This window comes from Artibeus jamaicensis, unplaced genomic scaffold, assembly GCF_021234435.1.
Source record: "Artibeus jamaicensis isolate MK-2021 breed Jamaican fruit bat unplaced genomic scaffold, CSHL_Jam_final scaffold_474, whole genome shotgun sequence".
Classification (NCBI taxonomy): domain Eukaryota; kingdom Metazoa; phylum Chordata; class Mammalia; order Chiroptera; family Phyllostomidae; genus Artibeus; species Artibeus jamaicensis.
The window spans coordinates 46,335,731-46,357,092 of record NW_026522046.1 but is presented as its reverse complement, the minus strand read 5'-3'; the positions used below and the strand labels follow the sequence as shown (position 1 = coordinate 46,357,092).

Sequence of the window (21,362 nt, the reverse complement as noted above, 5' to 3'; positions counted from 1 at the left end):
GCAGGGTCTTGAAGCAAACAGAGGTTATGTAACCAGGACACACCCTCCATGGCTTAGCACAGAGTAAAAGCGCCGTAAGTCCTCCAGTCCACTGGGGGCGCACTGAGCATCCTCAGCGAGAGGAGCCCTGCCCACACTGAAAGTAATCACAGGACCGATTTCTTTAATAAGAAAGGAAGCAGGTCTATTGTATGTCCTCAGAAGCACTTACCCTGTCTAATATCTTGTCCATTCTGGGAAAAAGCAACATTTCCAATCTGCAGTGGATAATGGGGCCAAGCCCAAAACACTCGCCCTGCATGGTTTCACTTTTGGGGCTCTCCCGAAATAGTTTCTTCGGTTCCACGGCCATCAGTGTCTGGCCCTCGATTATCAGCACCAACCAGTGTGTTTTGGGGGCACGCCCCTCTCCATCCCGTCCACTGCTGGGCTCAGAGCTGGGATCAAAGAGGGCTGTGTGTTCCGCTTGGGACGAACATGCATCACAGGTGTGGGAAGGGGCAGACAGGAAGTGGTGGCATTGGTAAACCTGGCACGTTCAGCCCTTCCGTGGAGGGAGGGACAGAGGCGGGCCTTTGTGTCTAGATCGCAGCCTTGGATCCCAGAACTTGGCTGTGTGCTGCCTCTTCTCAGATTATCCGGGTCCCCACAGAGCAAGACCACACCACCCGACCCCTGTGACCCACAGCGATGTCTGCTCTCTGTTCAAGTTCCCCCACGCCCCACCCAGCCTTGTCACTCTACGCTCGTGTGGCACTGGTGAGCAGAGCCGACAAGGGCATAGGCTTTGCCTTCGTGCAGGACCTGTGCCAGCAGTTCTTGAGGGACGTGGTGCTCACGTTGTGGGAGGAGGCGGGGGACCAGGTGGCTGTGCGGCAGCTGCAGGCTGAGGGCGTGAGCCCAGGCTTCCGCCAGCTGTACAGACAACCTACAGAGCAGCAAAGCCCCGTACAACTTCCTGTGCAGGGCGGGGGGGGGGGGGGGGGGGTTCAGTGTGCTAGTCAGTGAGGCAGGCACCTTTCCTGTTAGGTGCATTCTGGCTCGGAGAGGAGACAGCCTTAACGAAGGGGCCTGGCCGGGGGACTGGCCATAGGGCTGGGACAGTAGTTCCTATGGGACCTAGAACAGGCCCCCTGTTCAAAGACCCCCAACCAAAGGGTCTTTGTGTTTCCAGGGATCAGACTTTTAGGGACCCCCTCCAGGTTTTTGCACATTTTCTCTGATTGTACTTTAGAGCAGTTTGTTGAATTTTTAACTTACTTGGAAAAAAACAAATTGCAAAGCATAGGACACATTTTCCCTGCTTCACCTAGCCTCTCGAACAGTACCACCGTACAGCACTGTAGAACATTAACAAGCCATGACTTTGACATTGCCACAATGCTGTTAACTACAGCCAGACATAACTTTGACTTAACCAGATGTTACTTGCAAAAAGAAATGTTATATAATTCTCTGGGATCTTACCACACGAATACTATTTATTAACTTGCCTTCTCTGTGAGATGATGATCACACACCATTTCACATTCAAGCAGGAGGGATGACGGAAACAAACTTGATACTCGAGATGTCTGCACCGACCTCCTGCCATCTCGAAACCCCAAGGTGAGTCCAATGAGGAGCCCTCACCCTCTAGTTTCTGGAATGATCTGGGCCTGCCTGCCTCTGATCCTGCCTCCAGGCCCCTGCTCAGCAGGATGGTCTCCTCGTGACTCTGCGGGGTCAGGGGCCATCCAGCCTCAGGACCCAGCACACACGTGTCTGGGGGTCACCCATGCTCTTTGTCATTCTAGTCTCGCACAACTGGCTCTGTTTCTATCATTGATTTTAGAGAGAGGGGAAGGGGAGAGGGAGACAAACAGACAGAGACAGAAGAGTACAGATGTGCTGTTTTATTTTTGCTTTCATTGGTTGATTCTTATACGTGCCCTGACCGGGGATCAAACCTGCAACCTATGGGGATGATGCAATGACCGGCTCAGCTATCTGGCCAGGGCTATAACCAGCTCTTTCTTATCCTTCAGCCCTTGTTCAGAAGTCACCTCAGAGAGGCCAGTCCTTGCTCTCGCCCCTTACACGCCGGAGTTCCCTGAGGGTCCCATGTCGAGTCTCCCACCCAACTCTCTGAGTGATCTCACTTGGGTTAGTGGGGCCCTCACTACCAATTCATTAGGTCCCTAAAATCTTCTGCATCTGATCACATGGGCTTTTCTTTCTATGCTACTGATACATTCATTGGTTTCTAGATGCTAAACCAACTGTGCATATCCGAAATAAATATCACTTGGATTTTACAAGTTCAGGAGGTCCCCAAGACCACCCTCAGGTCCAGCAGTCACTACCAGGACGCAGAACTGAGGAAAGCTGGCATACTCAAATTTACAGTGTGTTCTGGGAGATACAGACTGATTCAGATCAACAGTGGGGGGGCAACTCTCACTGGACAGGGTCCAGCAAGGCCAGGCATGCAGCTCTCAGTTGTCCATCCCAGGGAAGTGCAGACAGCAGGGGTTTATTCCAGCCGACGTGCGTGACAATACACAGAGTAGTGCCTACCAGGGAAGCTCGCCTGGGCCCGGATTGCAGGTGTTTCTGTGGAGAGTGGGTCACACAGATGTGGCCCATTGTTCTCCAGAGGGCCCAGCGGATACCAAGTGGCCGCACAGTAATCACGTTGTCAACCCACATTGTGTGGCCTGACCCTGAGCCCCCAAGTAAACCAGGACAGTCTTATCAGGGAGCGCAGGACGAGAGGTTCAGGGTTACCCCCAGCAAAGGCCCTGGGCAAAGGGCCAGACCTTTTCACAGGCCACCTCCTGAACCTTCACCAAGGCTGTCCTCCAGCACGAGGGTCACTGAGCATTTTAACGTAGAATTTACATAACAGATACAGAACTAGTACCAGAAGTACTAGTACCTAACATTTGGAGGAGCTGGTGGGTAAGGACAGATTGAGAAGAATGGCTAATCCCTCCTGTAAAGCCACTACACACATTTCACGTTTTTGTCCCCATTTGATTCTCCTTGATCAACTGTCATGTACATTTGATCTAGCATAAACTGTTTTTTGCAGAACTATTTAGTAGTGTTAAGAGATAAACCAAGGCATATCAAAAAATTAAGAGTTTATTTGAGGAAAACTGTATCTGAGTTGGAAAAAGCAAAACCAGAAGTAGTCGGGAACTACTACCAGGTCAGAAGCGTTTTTCTGCTACATTTCTCCCCAGAGCTCTCCTCCGTTCCAGCTCTACAGCGCACCTTTACCTGTCTCAGGGTGACCTGCAAACCCTCCTAAGGGTCCTCCCTTCTTGGTCTCTTTTTTTCTGAGCATTCTCCATCCTCTCTGCCCACTCACTATTCTCTGGAAAGTCCTTCAGCTGCGAAGAGCAGCCCTTAGCCAGGCTTGTAGGAATTCCTCCAAGAGAGGTGCAGAAGCTTCAGAAGAAAATGTGAAGCCAGCAGAAGTTGGTTCATGAGGTTTAAGGAAGGAGGCCATCTCTGTAACACTCAGGTGCCCAGGGAAGCAGCAAGCACTTGTGTCGAAGCTGCAGCAGGTTGCCCAGAAAGCCAGCTCAGGCAATTATGAAGGTGGCCTCACTCAAGCACAGATTTTCAGTGTAGACGCAAGTGCCTCACATTGGAAGAAGGACCCCTTCCTAGCTCAAGAGCAGAGGTCAGTGCATGCCTTCAACGCTCCCAAGGACAGGCCGACCATCTTGTTAGGGGCTAAGGCAGCTGCAGCTTTAAGTTGAAGCCACTGCTCATGCATCATTGCAAAAATTCCAGGGCCCTTAAGAAGATGTATGCTAAATCTCCCCTGCCTGTGCTCTGTAAATGGAAGAACAGAGTCTGGATGATTTTGTGTCTATTTACAAAACTGTTTCCTGAATACATCAAGTCCAATGCTGAGACCTGCTGCCCAGAAAAAATTTTAAAATGATTTCTTTCTTTCAACGTATTACTGTTGACTGACAGTGCACCTGGCCACCCGAGAGCTCTGATGGAGGCGTACAACGAGGTTAATGCTGTGGCTGCCAACACAACATCCGCCCTGCCGGCCATGGACCAGGGAGTGGTTTCAGCGTTCAAGCCTTATGATTTAAGAAACACATTTCATAAGGGCTAGATAGAGCTGCCCTAGATAGTGATTTCTCTGATGGTCCTGGGCAAAGGGTACTGAAAACCTCCCAGAGAGGATTCGCCACTCTAAATGCCATTGAGAACATCTGTGATTCATGGGAAGAGGTCAAAACATCAACATTCACAGGACTTTGGAAGAAGTTGATTCCAGCCCTCGTGGATAACTTTGTCGGGAGTGGGGGGTGGCACAAGATTCAGTGGAGGAAGTAACTGCAGATGTGGTGGAAATCGCAAGAGAACTAGAATTAGCAGTAGAACCTGGCCCTGGCTGGTGTGGCTCAGCGGATTGAGTGCTGGCCTGCAGACCGCAAGGTCACCGGTTCAGTTCCTGGCCAGAGTATATAACTGGGTTGCAGGCCAGGTCCCTGGTTGGGGGCCTGTGAGAGGCAGGCAACCAATCAATGTCTCTGTCACGTAGCGATGCTTCTCTCCCTCTTTGTCTCCCTCCCTTTCTGCTGCTCTAAAATAAATACCTAAAATCTTTTTTCAAAAATTCTGTATCTTGGGCAACAATTCTCTTGTAACTGCAGTTTCTAAAAGCAGTTATCATCCAAAGCTGGAAAAACTTAAGTCTTCACAGATGAGCATGTGAATGAAGGGAGGGAGGTAAAGAAAAAATAAAATTAAAAAAGGTGAAGTCTGATTAGGAAGCAGCTGGAGAGGCAAACCAAAAAGGAACAGTAATTGAAAAGGAACAGGAACTTGAATAAAATTGAGAGTTTATTCCAGCGGTGCTACAGGTCACTCTGACTTTGAGGCAGCAGCCCACGGCCACTCCAGAGTCTGCTCCGGCAGGTCCTGCTGTGCTCCATCTCTCTGTCTGTTGTACAGATCCGCGCAGGCTCTGACGCCCAGGGGTCACCGAGGTTTCGCTCACATAGCAGCGACCCAGTGGACAAAAGAACTTCAGAAATTGTTAAAGCAGAGGACCACTGTGATTGTAATATTCAGATGATAAATTCTTGTCATAAATGCAAACCTAGGTGGTTTGAAGGGGTGGTCTGTAGAAAAATGAATTATCAAAAAAAAAGACACGGGCTTAATATGTTCTCTGACTACAGTGGAATTAAGTTATTAGAAGTCAATAACAGCAAGATTGTAGAAAATCCCAAAGCAGTTGGAAAATAAAAAATATACTTCTAAGTACCCATAAGCAAAGAAGACATTAAAGTATTTTAAAGTGATTGAAATTGAAACAAAACATCTCCAAGTTTATGGCTTGCCACTAACTTAGTATTTAAAGAAAAATAACAGCCCTTAATGCTTATAGTAGAAAAGAAGAAAGATCTCAAATCAATGGCCTCAGCTTCCATGGTATAAAAAACTAGAAAAAGTAAATAAAATCCAACATGAGCAAAAGAAAGGAAATAAGGATTAGGACAAAAATGTAACATCATGAGAGAAAAATATAAATGAAACCAAAAGCTGATGCTGCCTTAAGAAAAAGCAAAAAAATGGTGAACCTCTAACCAGACAGGTCAGAAAAAGAAAATACGAAAGACGCAAATTAGCAACGTTGGGAATGCAAGCACAGCATCACCACCACTAGGAAAAGGGTTAGTAAGGGCATGGAATGAGCAACTTCATATCGACAGCATCAACAACTTACATGAAATATATTACTTGTTTGAAAAACATGAATTATGCTCAGCCAAGAAGAAATAGAAAATCTGAATAGCCGTGTAGCTTTAAAATAGAATTCCAAATAATCCGTAGGGAGGGGGGGAAGTATTGGATGAGCCACAGTTGGGGTCTGCCAGAGAGCAGGTGCTACCTCCCCGATCTCTCTCCTCTTGCCTTGATGGAGGAGGTGGAATCCAAGTGACAAGCGAGCAGCTTAGCCAGCAGCCCTCGGGGGGAAAGCTGAGTCATGACGAGATCAAAGCTGTCTGTAAACCCATCAGTCACCAGGAAACACCCCGGGATCAACCACACTCAGGTTACAATAAGGAAGGTGGGCGGGGAGTTCTAATCGCCCATCCACACCTCCACAGGCCTTTGAGATTTTCCTTTTCAGCCGAACTTCGTGGGTACACAGATTTAACTGGGAGAAAAAAAAAGTATTCATATCACCTCGGACGAACCTAAAATGCGGATACTTGGCATCCCTAGGAGTTATGAAAGGATCAGAAAAAAAAAACATTCCAGTGAAAGACTTAACACCTGGTAAGAGCTTCATAACCAGTCCCTTCCGCTTGGGGGCGCCCGGAGAACCACACAGAGCGAGGTACCTGTCGCCCACCTGTAAATCTACTCACAGGACCGCTTTGCTCTCCCTGTCGAGTTGCTCCTAAGTAAGAAACGACACCCATGTACCCAGAAGCTGTTACCATGTCTAAATAATTTCATGGCATTTTAAGGAAAAAGTGGACATTCTCATCTTACAAGGGATATTGGGCGCATACCCAAGAAAAACACTCAAGTACTTGTTTTTCTCTGTGTTTCTCCTAAAATAGTTTTTTTCAGTCCAACTACCAGGATCCCTAGACCCTATCAACCCATCACGTTCTGGTGTTGGAAGAACGACAGCCGCTCCATGGACAGACGCCGGACGGCTCGGCTCGGAGGATTCTCCAGGAGCGCTCTGAGCGAGGAGGGGGCGGGCCCAGGAATCCGGCAATACGAAAGCTTGGGAAAAGAAGGCCCCTCCTTGGAGGGAGGGACCGAGGCCGCGGCCTCGTTGCTCAAGTCCAGCACAGAATCCCAGAGCTCAGTTCTGCGCGGCCTCTCTGACTGTGACTGGGTCTCTGAAGAGAGTGCCCTCCGTGGCCTCCAGCTCGATCCACTCTTTGCACACGTGCCCCGCGCACCCCCCACGCAGCCATGTCGTCCTGCAGCCGCGTGGCGCTGGTCACCGGGGCCAACAAGGGCATCGGCTTCGCCATCGCTCGGGACCTGTGCCGGCAGTTCTCGGGGGACGTGGTGCTCACCGCGCGGGACGCGGCGCGGGGCCGGGAGGCCGTGCAGCAGCTGCAGGCCGAGGGCCTGAGCCCGCGCTTCCACCAGCTGGACATCGACGACCCGCAGAGCATCCGTGCCCTGCGGGACTTCCTGCGCAAGGAATACGGGGGGCTCAACGTGCTGATCAACAACGCGGGCATCGCCTTCAAGTGTAGGTGTGGGAGTGGGAGGTCCCTGGGTGCCCAAGGGTGCGGGGCGGTGAGATGCAGGCGCCCCCACCCATCCACTTGAGTGACCAAGAAGGGCAGCGGATGCCCCTGGGGATGCCCTCCGCCCTCGCCTCCTGTGGCGGGTTTTCTCTTCCCAGAGTTGCTGGAGAGGTTCAGTCAGCGCCAAAGGGACCTGGGTACGGGGCACAACGCGCCCCGCCCTCCCGCCGGCCTGTGCGGGCCTGTGCAAGGGCCCCGCCGAACTGTCAGCTGCTGTGGTTTGCAACAAAAGTAAACCGCCTCCTGGGAGGGGGCCACGCCCTGCTTAGCTCATCAGCTTTCTGTCTGATGCCAGAACCGTTTTCTCCACGGAGGGTCTCCAAGCTCGCTTTGGGCTTTGGCTTTCCTGAAAGCGCGCATTCACAAATGCCCGGGGCCATCTGCCCAGGGCAGGAAATGAATCTTAGACACACTTAGCGCTCCCTTGCACGTTTCTGGACTCGGGACTCTGCATAGTGGAGAGCTTTGATAGGCTCTGGCAGGAAGGAAGCGCGCCCGTTCGCTCCCCCCGGGAACTTCTCTTTGTCAAACATACAAGGGGGGCTTTAAGCAGCATCTTCGATACTTGGGGTGGCGGGGAAGGGACGGAAATCAAGGCGATCACTTACTCTGTTGCTCAGTGAAGAAAGTTACCCAGCTACCATAGTGCTGCTGGTTAAAAAAAAAAAAAAATACAGGCCGGCCCCACGCGGAACCTAATGGAGAAGGGAAACCCAGAGGCAGAGCCGAGTAAAAGGAACTACTGGGCAGCAGGAGTTTTCATGCCCTTGGCCTTGAGGAGTCGCCGTGGCTGTGCGCGCACCCCTGCAACTCAGTCTGCGGGCTCTCCGCGAGCGCAGCGGGGTGGGAGTGGGGAGGGCTGACACCCCGGGCAGCCCAGGGCTGAGGGACTGGTGGATACACACCCGGATGTCCCACTGCGTGTGGGGAACACCGTGCTGCGGTGGAGGTCCGCGGGGAGCCTTGCCCCTCCAGGTGCGGGCGGCGCCCAGCGGTACCTGCAACGCCGGGCGCTGGCTGCGATCTCAGAACTTAAGGTTTTGGCCCACACCTGCTGAATCACACGCTGCGTTTTAACAGAGTCCAGGTGCCCCCTCCGCCCGTCCATGTTTGAGAAGCTGTCCTCAAAGCCCGGCTCACACGCAGAACAGTAGCCGTAGTATGGCCTGGGAACCCAATCCAGACTGCGGGGGCGTGGCCCCCAAAGCTGCTTTAACGAGCCCTGCAGGCGGTTCAGAGGTGTGGTTGAAGTCGGAGAACCACCGACCTACCTACCAGTTTAAAAAATGTAAAGTTAGCTTTTTTTCCCCTTTAATGACAGATAAGATCCACTTTGTCATAAGAGTTCCAGGGGGAAATGCCTGATTTTTTTTTTTCTGTTTGCTGTTTCTCAAAGTTGACGATCCAACACCCTTTGACATTCAAGCTGAGATAACGCTGAAGACAAACTTTTTTGCTACGAGAAATGTTTGCACCGAATTACTGCCGATAGTAAAGCCGCACGGTGAGTCCGGTGTGTGGACCGTTGAGCTGCGTCTGTGATTCCCCAAGGAATCACCCGGGGGCGCTATTTCTCTGCGGGGGAAACAGTAAACGGTCTTTTGTAGTGTTTCTGACTCCTCACCCACACCCCTTAGCTTTAGCTTTAAAAGGTGTGTATAACACATGGCTGTGCTCTCGGGTCTCCCATACCACGAACTCAGCCCCAGAATGATACAGTGTTGCAAGTCTCAGAAGTCTTGCCTTTTTGCAACCTCCCGGAGCCCTCCTCCAGCTCCCCAAGGTGACAGGACCACGCCCATGTCACCTGGAGGCCTGGGGGGTCGTATCTGCTCTAGCATTGATATGCCTTTCCCTGTATTTCTTTCTTCTCCTACCAAACTTTGTCCGGCTGATTCAGAACACCCCCAAGATAGTTTTCTCTAAGCTTTGCCAAGTATTGTAGCCAATGAGGTTTATGCAAAGTGTGCTTATTGCTAGCTGAATAAAAAGGAAAAATTTTTAATTCAAGAATATCTTGCCCAATTCCAAAGTATTCGATAGCTAGCTTTAATTACGTTGTCCACAAATATTTGTTGTGTGCCTACCACGACCCAGTTGCTACTCTGAGTGCTGGGCATATCGTGGGCCCAGACCATCACGCCCTTGGAGCACGGAGCCAGCGGGGGAACTGTCACTAACAAAGTCATAGGTTTCTATCACAGCGGGGCTTGATGAGTGGGTGGGGGAGGCGGTCTGCTTCCCTGAGGATTTTCCTTTCCAAAAAGCCAACTGCGATTCTAAGGAAAAGCAACTCTCCGGTTCTTATTACAAATGTGCTTTTTAAATGTTAACGTGTTGAGCCCTGGCTGGCGTGACTCAGTGGATTGAGTGCCGGCCTGTGAGTTGAAGGGTCACCAGTTCAGTTTCCAGTCAGGACACATGCCTGGGTTGTGGGCCAGGTGCCCGGTTGGGGGCACATGAGAGGCAGCCACATATCGATGTTTCTCTCTCTCCTTTTCCCTCCCTTCAGAAATGAATAAATAAAATCATTTTTTAATTTAACGTTTTGAATAAAGATGATCTGTAGTGCAAAAGTCTTAAAATCGAACAAGTTGCCTGGTGAGAGTTGTATCTGTACCACCACCCTCCCCCCAGTTTGCCCAGGTCCCCATCTCCAGCCTCCCCAGGAAATTCCCTTTATTGGTTTCTCAGGAGGGTGGGGTCACGGGAAACCCCGAGTAGAGTGCAGGTGCCGGCAGACAGACGCCTTGGGCCCAGGTGCCCAGAGCTGGTGCGAGCCCAGGGCCTAGGGAATAGGGCTTTAAATCCAAACCTAAGCAAACCTAAATGCATATTTTTGCTTTTTTATTTCCTACACAAAAGAGAATGTTGAGTATAATGTTTGCCACTGTGTTTTCTTCGCTTACTCCGCCTGGGTCTCTTTCCTGATCAGGACAGAGAGCTTTCTCACCACTGTGCCAGACTTCATTGTAGGGGCGTCTCTTAGCCAAGTACCAGGAAGTCTTCTCCCTCCGGATTTTTGAATCATAGGATTATCTCCAAAGCTTGCAAGCTACTGGAGAAATTACGATCCTACATCTTCACTTTCAGAGAAGGACATTGAGGTCCATAGAAGTGAGCACAGCCAGGTGGTAATAATAGAGCTGGCAACAGTATCCAATTTTCCTGACCGCACCCCTCAATCAAATCAGGGTAATTAATTCCAGGGGAGTAAGTGTTGTGGCGCCGAATGATTGCAGACCACGCCGATTTGAAGAACAAAGAAGGCGCTGAGGAGGGTGGGGCCCCGGGATCAGCCCAGAACAGGTGAATCACTGTCTTGAATGCCTCTGACCAGCATTTCCCAGCGTAGAATCTCTGCTTTACAACACATTGGGAAAACTTGTCACTTTTCAGTAAACCTCAGGTTTACTGGGAGGGCAAAATGCGGAGTATTCTTGCTTCTTGATTTTTAGAGAATTGCTTTCTCCCTGGTTTAAAAACCCCTTTTTGTTTAGGTTTATAATACCACTGTAACGAAAGTTATTTGGCTTGCTTGTTATTTCGAGATTCTGAGTGAATAGGTTAAGCAAGTACCAAGCCACTAGGGGGAGCTGCTTGCCCACTCGTTCCAAAAAGAGGCAGGTGTTTCTGGGCCTGTGCTACCACCTACCTGGCCCTCAGCAGGGGGCGTGCAGGCAATGTGGGTGCGGCCCTTCTCAAGGCTGATTGGGACTCATCTGACTGTTGGGACAGTCACACCTTGGCCTCTCCCAGAGGTGTGCCCTCAGAGCAAAGAGGACGCTTCTTCCTCTTAGGTTTATTTCCAGCAGAGACGTAGAGTAGTTCCAGCAATTTGTTTTTCTTTTCTTTCTTTCCCTTTTAAATTTAATTCCCAGTAGCAGCCAAGTGGCTGAGACCAAAACTGTTTAGAAAGTAGTGAGGAACACAGCATCTCTGATGTAGTGCTCCAGGCCTAACCACGAAAACATCGGGCCAATCCAAACTGGGGGAAATACTGTGAAATAATGGCCTAGACCAGACTCTTCAAAAAGGTCAAGTTCCCTAGAGTAAAGTAGACTGAAGAGGGGTGACAACCACATGCCAGCCATGACCTCATACTGGAACCTGGATGGAAGCAATCACGGACCTAAAAAGGAAGATGCCTGAGACAGCTGGGGCTGCGTGACTCAGATCACCCTCAGAGCAGCGGTTTCGACCCTTTCACCTCCCGGCACATACCAGCTCATTACTGAAATTCTGCGGCATGCCAGAAATATGTTTTTGCCAATCTGACAAAAAGTGGGTATAATGTTTATTGCTTTACCAAAAAATAGTAATTACCTACCTTTTTTGTTTCAAAGTGACTTTAATTATTTTTTTCTTTTTTATTGATTCCAGAGAGAGGGAAGGAAGGGAGAAAGAGAGGGAGAGAAATATTAATGTGAGAAACATCAATCAGTTGCCTTCTTCTGCACACACCCTGACTGGGGACCAAACCCGAAACCCAGGCATGTGCTGTGACCAGGAATTGTGGCTCTTCAGTTTGCAGGATGACGCCCAACAAGCTGAGCCACACCAGCCAGTGCACTTGAAAAAATGACTTGAAAAACTCAGGTGTCTATACTTGTGTATAAGGATTTCTGGTACCATAAATTAGCCAATCAGATACAACCTTACTATACAACATGACCAATAAGATGCAACTCTTGTTATATGGCCTATGTAGTTAAGGTTCAAGACAGGGCACTCACACCGGATGGCTATTGTTGTGTTGGCTGTTGTCATTTTTTATTTGACAACTAAGGGAAAAGAGGTCAGTGCCCCTGACTAAATAGGTATTGACTGTTTTAAAAATTCTTGCAGCACACGGGTTGAAAATCCCTGCTTTAGATAATAGCTTCGTGCCATGATAAATGTCTTAAGTGCGGCACAATGTTAACTATTGGTAACTTAGATGAAGGGTATGCAGGCATATTATTGACCTATTCTTGCAACTTCTCTGTAGGTTTCAGTAGAAGTTAAATTTGGGAAGGACATATCTGTGATCAGAGAGAGAGGGAGAGAAGTAATGAAGGAAGGGCAGAGAGAAAACACTGAGAGTCTTAGGTACCCGGGGGGCCAGGGAGCCCTCACTCGCACATGGGGGGGGCTGTGTGCTGGTGGGGAATGCCTCTCAGAAAAGGAAGTAAAATCCAGTTATGCTATGGGGTGCAATGGGAATGGACTCAGAAAAATTCTAAGAATAGCATCCTCCCAAACTGGTGTTTTTCTGTTGGATGAAATGTGTAAATTCACACATTTACTGATTTTTGGATTTCCACCAACACTTCAAATTGTTTTATAATTTGGGCCTGCATATTTGTGTTTACAAACAGAACTGTGTCTTTAGTAGCTGTGAATTATTGTTATTATGAACATTAACTCATTAATTAAATTTAATTATGTATTAACAACCACTTAAAATGTAAGGAAAATCAAAACCAGGGCGGGAGTCAATGCCACTCCATATGTGAAAGTATCCATTATTAAGGATGGACAAGGGTCATCCCCAAGGCACAGCCCGACCCTAGGAAATTGTGCAAACCGATGGAGAGTTTTAAAGTTCAGGGTGAAGGTGCTATCCCTAGGAAAGCAGGTTCAACAGCCCCTGGAGTGTGTGGGAGGAGGGCGGGGTGGTGATTCTCCTGCAGACCTCCTCACTGAATGGGGCATCACTGCTCTTTAGCCCCGATGCCTGATGGGAGCACTTCTTCCCTTTAAGAGAACAGGACCAAAAAAAAAACCATGAAAACCCCACTAGTGCCTTCTAGAGCCATGATTTTTAATCAGCAGTTGAGCCCTCAGCATCACGCAGTCACGGTCCGTTGTTGGCACAGTCATCCAAGGATTGTGTGACGTGCTCTCACATTTTGTGTTACTCCATTGCAGGCCGAGTGGTGAACGTCAGCAGCCTGCAGGGGTCCCAAGCTCTGGAGAACTGCAGCGAAGACCTGCAGGAGAAGTTTCGCTGTCAGACACTCACAGAGGAGGACCTGGTGGACCTCATGAAGAAGTTTGTGGAGGATGCTCGGAACGAGGTGCACGAGAGGGAGGGCTGGCCCAGCTCGGCTTACGGGGTGTCCAAGTTGGGGGTCACGGTCTTATCAAGAATCCTGGCCCGGCGCCTGGACGAGAAGAGAAAGGCCGACAGGATTCTGCTGAATGCCTGCTGTCCCGGCTGGGTGAAGACAGACATGGCCAGGGATTATGGCTCCAGGACTGTGGAGGAGGGGGCTGAGACCCCTGTCTACTTGGCCCTCCTGCCCCCAGACGCCACTGAGCCTCACGGCCAGCTAGTGCGTGACAAAGTCGTCCAGCACTGGTGAAGGCCTTCTTCGGTGCTTAATGTTCAATAAATGGAACAAGTGAACAGATTCTGGGCTCATGGTCTGCTGTTTTCTGTCCTTCAGGAGTGTCCGTTAGGGCTGCCCAGGCAGGGGGGTCCAGCTCGGGACTCAGTCTGGCTGATTTGCTGTGTCCAGACTCGAGCCTGAGAGGAGGAGCCAGTCCTGTGGCGGCCGCATGGTCAAGGGCAGCAGATTCACCTCGGGGCGTGTTACACCACGGCCCAGAGCTGGAGCCCGAGAATGGCCATTCCTCCCAGGTTCCCAGGGGCTGCTGCTGCTGCTGCTGAGAACCACCCATGCTGAGCCCCTGGTCCAAGGAGAGCGAGAGGTCGCAGGCCTGGAGTCTCTCAGGCGGTGACTCTGTGCCTTAGCTCTGCACCCCTGCTGTCTGTCATTCTGTTTGTTATATGTGAGTGTGTTTTAATTCATTCTTGTACTTATGGATTGCACTGGTATATGTGGCTTCCAGGACTCGGGAGGAATATATATATATATTTTTTGCTGGGATGTCATTTCTTCCATAATGGGTTTTCTTTTAGGTTTTGCATTCTGTGTTCTCCCCAAGTTGTTTGCAAGGCGGCCCCGCCACTTCTTTGATCTTGTTCCTGCGTGGGCATCTTTGTCCAGACCAGCTCTTTGCTCCCACGGATACAGACGTCCCCTCCTTAACCCGCTCCACTCCCCTGTGCACTGCAGCCCAGGGCGATTCTGCAGAGGCCTCCCGGGGCCCCTTCGTTGGTCTCCCTGACCACAGGCAACTCCACGTTCACTGCTTTCAAGTCAGATGAATTTTGCAACCAGCCTCATGGGTTCTGTGTATACCCTGTAGAAAAGGTGGAGACCAAAAGATGTTGCTAACGAGAAGAAATAAACTTGTGAAGAAAGTCTGCAAAGCAGTCGACACCGAAGTGGGGATGACCAGCACAAACACAATAGGTACACGTCAGACGCCGCAGGGAGGGGAGAAAGCCCACGTTCGCCCAGTTCAGGGTGCGCTGTTCACAGGGGGAAACAGCAACCTGTCACTTGGTGGTGACCACAAAGGTTACGGCACCTGACAACCGCACTGCAGAAGAAAGGGATGACCCTGTTTTCCACCTGAGAATCAGTGAAGGATGAAAATGCTTAAGCTTTCATTTATTCGAGGGTCAGGGCTACACAGGTGACCCTGTTATTTCTGGTCAGCCACAGGGTTGGAGGTACTTCTTTTTCCCGACTCTCCAGCTTACAGCGGCAGCACGGCAAAGTGCCGGCCAGCTCTCTCAGCCCTCACTTCGCTTTTTCATCACCTTGGGCAGGGTGGAGCCCGAGTCCCACCCAGCTCGCATTTGTCCCATTTCACGTCTTACCGTCATCACTCACGTGCCTCACCAAATCCAGCGTGCTCTTGCCTTCCTCTCGGACCACAGCTCCTAAGACATTTTAATGACTTCTTGTCTGGCTCTGGAAACATTCTAATGGGTTTTGATCCATTTCCTGAATCCCTTTTCCATGCTGGTCTTCCCATGCAGCCGGATCTCCAGAGTCTGATGTTCGGCGTGACCTGGTTAGTGACCCTGCAGTGCCCTCAGGCCGACCTCATGCAATCACAGACAGGAAGTGCATAAGGAAGCAAACAGACCAGTCCCTTTCTTTCTACACATTTTTTTTTGTCTCCAGCCAAATTTCACCTTCACATTTGGGGGTCAGCCTGTAGCCCACTCAGAAAACTCTCTATTATAAACTGCTCACCAGAATGGCATTTCTCATTTTTGTGCAAAAGTCACAGAGGCCCTTATTGGACGGTCTGCCCAGCACCCACCCTCCTCCCAAGAATGACCTCCTGTCCCCTACGCTTCTTCCCCAAGTTTACAGGGGCAGCAGCCGCAAGCTGACTTTGCCCTGCGAGCCTCAGCTGACTGCACCAGCCCCAGGGCCCCCTGACATGGACCAGAAGAAGCTCAGAGCTGTGGCTGGGAGTGACCCGCCCCACCCACATGGTCCTAGGAGCAGAGGGAGACAGGTGTTGCTGGAGGAGGAGGCCACGGACTCTCAGAAGCAGCAGTTCCAGAGTGGCCCAAAGGGAGATGGCCCCTCCCCACAGTGGCACCTCTTCCCTGGCCTCAGACCGTTCCCGAGACCCCTGGCTCTAAGACATGATCCACGATGCTCTGTAGCCTTCAGAGACATTTCCCTTTTTAAGCTGGTTTGACCTGGGTTCTTGGTCTTGCAACCAAAGGTGTCTAACGGAGGTACGTGGAAAGTGTTTCATGGTATGCGATAGTGAAAAATAAGTTAGGCTAGGAAAAGAATCGTGAATTGAGAGCCCACGGCATACCGAGGCTTTCTGGATGTTGTTCTATGTAAGGCGGGTCTTACTGTCATTTTTCAGACAAGGAAGTGAAGGCTTGGTGAGGTTGGGGAATGTGCCAGGGTCATGGAGCTGAGAGCTGTGAGCCGTGTTGTCTCTGGGTCTGCCTTAGCGCCGGGCCCGCTGGCTTTTCTTGGCACCGAGCACTGGTCACATCCAGTGCACCATCGTGAGTCTGGAGACGACGGGCAACTGCCCTGGTGTACAAATGAAGGAAGACGATAACATTGAATGTAAGCAATTTGCAAGCCATGTGGTCATTAGATCCCCCAATTAGCCTCCGTGTGAATTTTTCCATAAAGTGGATGATTAAAATATGGTTTAAAAGTGGTATATTTTAAATGGTTATCCCATAAGATGTGTTTTTTAGGAGCCAGCAACCCCGCCCACATCAGCTTCTCTGTGATACTTTTCTAGGTTGACCCATGTGTGGTGAGCCCACCCACAGTATCAGCCTGAGACCTGGCCTTCTCCCTTGCCTACCAAACCAGTGGCAAGGATTGTGGCAGACCACGCCTCTGAGCTGCAATGTCGGGTGGAAACAATGAGGCCGATGATAACACTGCGCCGAACAAAGGTTTAGTTGTCCCTGTGAGTCAACCACAAGTGGGCACGGCGTCAAATGCAGAACGATGCAGGACTTCTACCTAGATGGGTGGGTTAGAGCCAAGTTTATAGGAGAGACAGGCTTAAAAGGTCACCCATATCTGCCTGCGTACAGACCTCCCACACAACTGAAAATCCGAGTGTAACTACTACATGAATTTATCAAAACTACTGTATTTTTTGGACTATAAGAGGAACTTTTCTTCTACACCCCACGCCCAAATTTGGGAGGAAGAGGGGTGTGTATATTATAGTCTGAATGTAACTTACCTGGCTCACTGGGGGCAGGGGGGCAGTGGCCTATGTTATTTATGTTATTAAATATTTTACCACATTTTTTGCTTCAAAATTTTTTTTTCCTATTTCCCTCCTCTAAAACCTAGGTGCATCTTATGGTCCGGTGTGTCTTACAGTTTGAAAAATTCGGTAATTTAAATGAACTTCCCACACACTTGGAGTTCTTTGGAGATAGTGACATAAATACAAGGCATGTATATTATATTTATATTATACATGTATTAGGACATGTACAGTGTATTAGGAAAAAGTGGTACCTGGTGGTCTCGACACAGACTGGTTCTCTTTCATTGGTGAGTATAAGCAGTTCTTTAATCTCTTATTAGTTCAGTGCAGTGTGGAGTGTGTCTAGGATCTGCAAAATCTCATCATTTGCCAACCCTGTTTTTGTAAGACAAAGTTTATCAGATCTTCATTGGGGGAGCAGGTTGCATGAAATGTTTTTTTCTTGACAAATGCTCAAGCCTTCAGTTTTTCTCTGCTTCTCCTTTAAGACCATTTCCAAAATTGACCGTTAAAGGACTTACATCTGGGGCACTTGGTTTATGCCAAATAGAGATGGAGACAGTTAGGCCAGAGACCCCGCATCCCGAACTGTTAAAATATTCCAGGTGATCTGGGTGAGGTGCTAGATCCCCTTGGGAATTGAAATGTTCTGTGCGATGTATAATGTTCGTGGTCCTCCCACTCCCACCCCATCCCCTAAATTCTTTCATGACTCCCTTGCCATCTGGAGTCCCAGACTAGAACTGAAAATTCCTAATGGAACTCAAGGGGTTAAAGGACTGGAGGCCTCCATAGAAATTACAACCTCAGTCAACAGGTGGCACTGCTTTGGTTGGCTGGGAGCCCCAGCTGGTGCAACCGGGGGAGCTCAGGTGAACTCCGCCTGACGCCCATCCTTTAAGGTGCCTCTCGCCCTGCAGCTGTCAGGCCAGGTAGGGTGGTTCCGAACTGGCTAGCTCCAAAGGCTTGTGAAAACGACAGGAAGGGTTTACAGAGGGGCCCTCTCTGAGCCAGAGTGCACCTAACCAAGAGCATTTCAGGAATTAATTCCTTCACCTCCTGTGATGCCAAGGGTCGGAAAGCTGTGGCCTGTAGGGACGAGGCACCTTAACCAGAGCCCCCAAGCCTCTGCGGTCTGCCTCCTCTCCGAGCGTTTGGGTGATAGAAAGGACAGGGTGAGCCTGGTGCCCTAGGCCCCATGGTTCTTGAGTCCCACGGTTCTCCAGTCTGTAACTCCAAAGCCCCTCCTCTGGCAGGCCGATCCACTGAGATTTGCATTCTTTGGGTGTGTCCGGAGAGTTCCAGGTGTGAGGCGGAGCCACCCCGCCCACCTGTGCGAGTGGGGACAGTCCTGGTTGATTGCGACGCCCCCAGTCCGCCGGGAAGCTGTAGGAGCGAGCCCCGCGGTCGGCTCGAAAGACCCGCCAACTCACCCTGAGAACCCGCCTGCCGGCCCCCCACCCCCCGCCGCCCGGCGCAAGCCGAGGTACCGCCTCCTGACCCGCCCCTGGGTCAGGGGCCGGCCTCCCGACCCCTCCCCAAGCGTCCAAGATAGGCCTGCGGCTCTGCCGAACAAACCGAAGTCTTTCTTTTGCCCAATCCCTGCACAGCAAGGGCACGCCCCCTGGCCCCGCCCTCTTAGAGCCCGTCTTAGCCCCGCCCCAAGCACAGAGGGCCCACCCCGGCTCCACCCCCTCACCCCGAGGCTCCACATCCCAGTCCCGCCCCTCCCCTCGGAGCTGTGGCCCACGGGCTCGGGCGCGGCGCTTCCTCCGCGGTCCCGGCTCCCGGCTAAGCCGCTGTAGCCACTGGCTCTTCCTGCCCAACAGGCCGGCTCCTCTGCGCCGCCCGTGGGCGCGGCCTCCGAGAAAGGCCACCGCAGCTGTAGGTAAGTCGGACCCATGTCCTCGGCCTCCGGTGGAGCCAGGGAGCCCGGGCGTCTCCCGCGGGCCCGCGAGAGGCGAGGCGGCGCGGGCGTCCTCTCTGGGCTGCGCAGGGTTCAGGCGGCACCGTGGAGGCGGTCCCGGAGTGAAGGTGGTTCTCGGAGCGCGACCCTGGTCCGCACTGCTGCAGTGCGGGGTGGCTCTGGTGAGGCCGCGCCTGGGAGTGGACTCCGGTCCGGGACCTTCGAGGGGCAGCCCTGGAGTCTGGGCAGGGTCCCCTGCTTGTTTCCCCCGGCTCCGGGAGGTGCGGGAAGTGCGGCCACGCCCTTGTTCGTCTGGAGCGGCCTCTGGTTTGGCAGGTGGAGGTCAGGTGGGTCATAGCCCTCCAGTCCCTCACCTCTGCCTTCTTAGGCGAGAAGCTGAGTCTTTGTTTGCTGTGCGGTCCTAGTTGGAGAGGAGGGCTAGGAACCGAGACCTTTATAAAACGAGGGCTTTCTTGTTAAGGGAAGACCCCAAAGTCTCCCAGGCAGTCCCCAGAAGAAGGGATCTGAACTGCAGTGCGCGCTCTCCCTGCCTGTCCCCTGCGTCTTGCAAGATTGCCTGCTGTGGCTGGCGTGGGTGGCCCTTTAGCAGGTGTTTCCCTAGCCTGAGACATCTGCCCTACATTTAGGAAAACCTTTGTAGGATTTTTTTGGGGGGTAAGGAAACGGAGGCCCCCCATCAGCCCCCAGCCTGCTCCCATTACTGTCTTTATATTTACCACAATTGAATTACCACTGTGAAAGACCAAATTCAAAATAATGTGCCCCAGAGTTGGCTAAACCAATTAACCAATTGCAGATGAATGTTCGGTCAGGAGTCATTATCTGTTGATATGGGTTTGTGCTTGCTGGAAGGTGGCTGTCATTTTTCAGTTTTCCTTTTTATCTCACCCAGAAATGTTCCTTCATATAAGCATTTTTATAATGAATTTCCTTTGGATCTGGCTGTTGATTTTCCCCTTGAACTTGTTTTTATAAGAAATTAAGAATGGGTAAGGTGAGAGATTTTCTGCTGACATTTTAGATTTCCAGACAGATATACCTGGTCAGATGACACTTGTTTAAGGAAGGACTCTTCTGTGTATTGAACTGTTCGTAGGCGGTAGAACTCCATCAGTCTTTCTGAGCTACTGAGTCTTGCACAGAAAAGGTATTCAGGGTCGATTGCAAAATCAATGTCAAAAGAGCTGAGCTGTTTGTTTTACCTGCAGCGTGATGTGGCGCAGGCCATGTGGCGGTGTGCTCCGGCCTGGGCCACCATCCTGTGTCTGCTGGGTGCTGCCGTGTGACCTGGGCGGCATTCTCCAGGGCCTGATTCCCAGCTTCCTCACCTGGAGGCCAGTGAGACCCTTCTCACAGGACTCGTGTGCTGCATGAGTTAAATGCACGCGTAAATGATGGATTTCACAAGTCCGCCAGGAAACTTCCTTGACAGCATGGTAGCGACCGCCCATATGTTGAAATAAAGGAGCTTGCTTGAGTGACCATTTTCAAACTTCTCAACTGTGCTGTTAGTGACACTGAACAGTACTTCCTTCACCTAGCCAAGCATAACATCGACTGCTCCAGTTACCTGCTCTCACCTAGCTGACACCCTCCTTGCCATGAGCAGTGATGCCCCTTTGCCACCCTCCTCCTAAACATACACATTACTGGTGATCCGGCTCTTTCCTGCCAAGTAGCCACCCACACCTGTGGGCTCCATGGACCCTCAGCTGCTGGTTGGGCTTCGTCTGGCCCTGCCTCTTACCAGCGTCACTCTGTCACTTCAGCTCCCCCTCTGTCCCTGTGTGTGCCACATTAAACTGAAATTACGTATTTAGGTATTTCCCCTTTCATTGGACTATGAACTGAGAGGGGAACCCAGTCTCCTTCGTGTTTCTTTTCCCGTTTTTAGATACTTAATACAGGGAACAGAGAGACTATGCTTGGAGATTGCGGTGGTTCCGAGATGCTGGGATTTCACACCTGAAAATTTCCTGGAAAAAAAAAAAAAGCTATGGACTACATATTTGGATGTACTGACTTCTTACTTGGCAAAATAAATGACCACCTCTGTTTACCAAAGTATGAAGGCTATTTCAGAAAAAGGGGCAGGCCTTCCCAAGAGTGAATAGGGAACGGTGTGGGTGGGCAGGCACAGCATGCTGCGTTTTTGCGGAGATGCCCTGCGTGTGCAAAGGCTCAGTGGCAGCCGAGTCAGTCTTAGGAGAAGCAGAGTGCCTCCAAGAGGTGGGTGGACCCTTGTAGGCCATGGGGTGAATCGGGGAGGGGTTAGGATTCATTGTAAGCTTAATGAGGACTTTAAACATGGTGGGGATTTTTTTGTTTTTTTAATTTACTGACTTTAAAGAGAGAAACAGGGGAGAGAGAAAAATACTGATTTGTTGTTCCACTTACTGATGCATTCATTGGTCGGTCGATACTTGTATGTGCCCTGACGGGAGATTGAACCACCAACCTTGGTATATCAGATGATGCTCTAACCAACTGAG

At 50.7% G+C, this 21,362-nt stretch overlaps 2 protein-coding genes across 4 annotated transcripts in view; both read left to right on the top strand.

Annotated features, from left to right (window-relative positions):
* The first annotated feature begins 1,413 nt into the window (after positions 1–1,413).
* Positions 1,414–13,702, top strand: LOC119035748 (carbonyl reductase [NADPH] 3). Of its 2 annotated transcripts, none has more exons than XM_053657554.1 (4): positions 1,414–1,608; positions 6,622–7,255; positions 8,710–8,817; positions 13,227–13,702. In XM_053657554.1, exons 2-4 carry the CDS (start codon positions 6,967–6,969, stop codon positions 13,661–13,663), a joined length of 834 nt encoding a protein of 277 aa, XP_053513529.1. In that variant the 5' UTR covers positions 1,414–1,608; positions 6,622–6,966; the 3' UTR covers positions 13,664–13,702. The 2 variants fall into 2 exon arrangements, with proteins under 2 accessions (XP_053513529.1, XP_036983099.2); XM_037127204.2 differs by having other exon boundaries at positions 6,610–7,255.
* Positions 13,703–18,671: 4,969 nt separating this feature from the next.
* Positions 18,672–21,362, top strand: part of DOP1B (DOP1 leucine zipper like protein B) — a 75,528-nt gene continuing 72,837 nt past the window's right edge. For both annotated transcript variants that reach the window (XR_008390182.1, XM_037127172.2), the window contains exon 1: positions 18,672–18,831. The gene's annotated coding sequence lies outside the window, so the exon portion shown is untranslated. The remainder of the gene's footprint in view (positions 18,832–21,362) is intronic.

Bases quoted from the DNA above. Each gene is read 5' to 3' on its own strand.
- LOC119035748 (XM_053657554.1), top strand. From the start codon at position 6,967: ATGTCGTCCTGCAGCCGCGTGGCGCTGGTCACCGGGGCCAACAAGGGC. The intron at 7,256-8,709 runs GTAGGTGTGGGA...TGTTTCTCAAAG, and splicing joins CGCGGGCATCGCCTTCAAGT to TTGACGATCCAACACCCTTT. The intron at 8,818-13,226 runs GTGAGTCCGGTG...ACTCCATTGCAG, and splicing joins GCCGATAGTAAAGCCGCACG to GCCGAGTGGTGAACGTCAGC.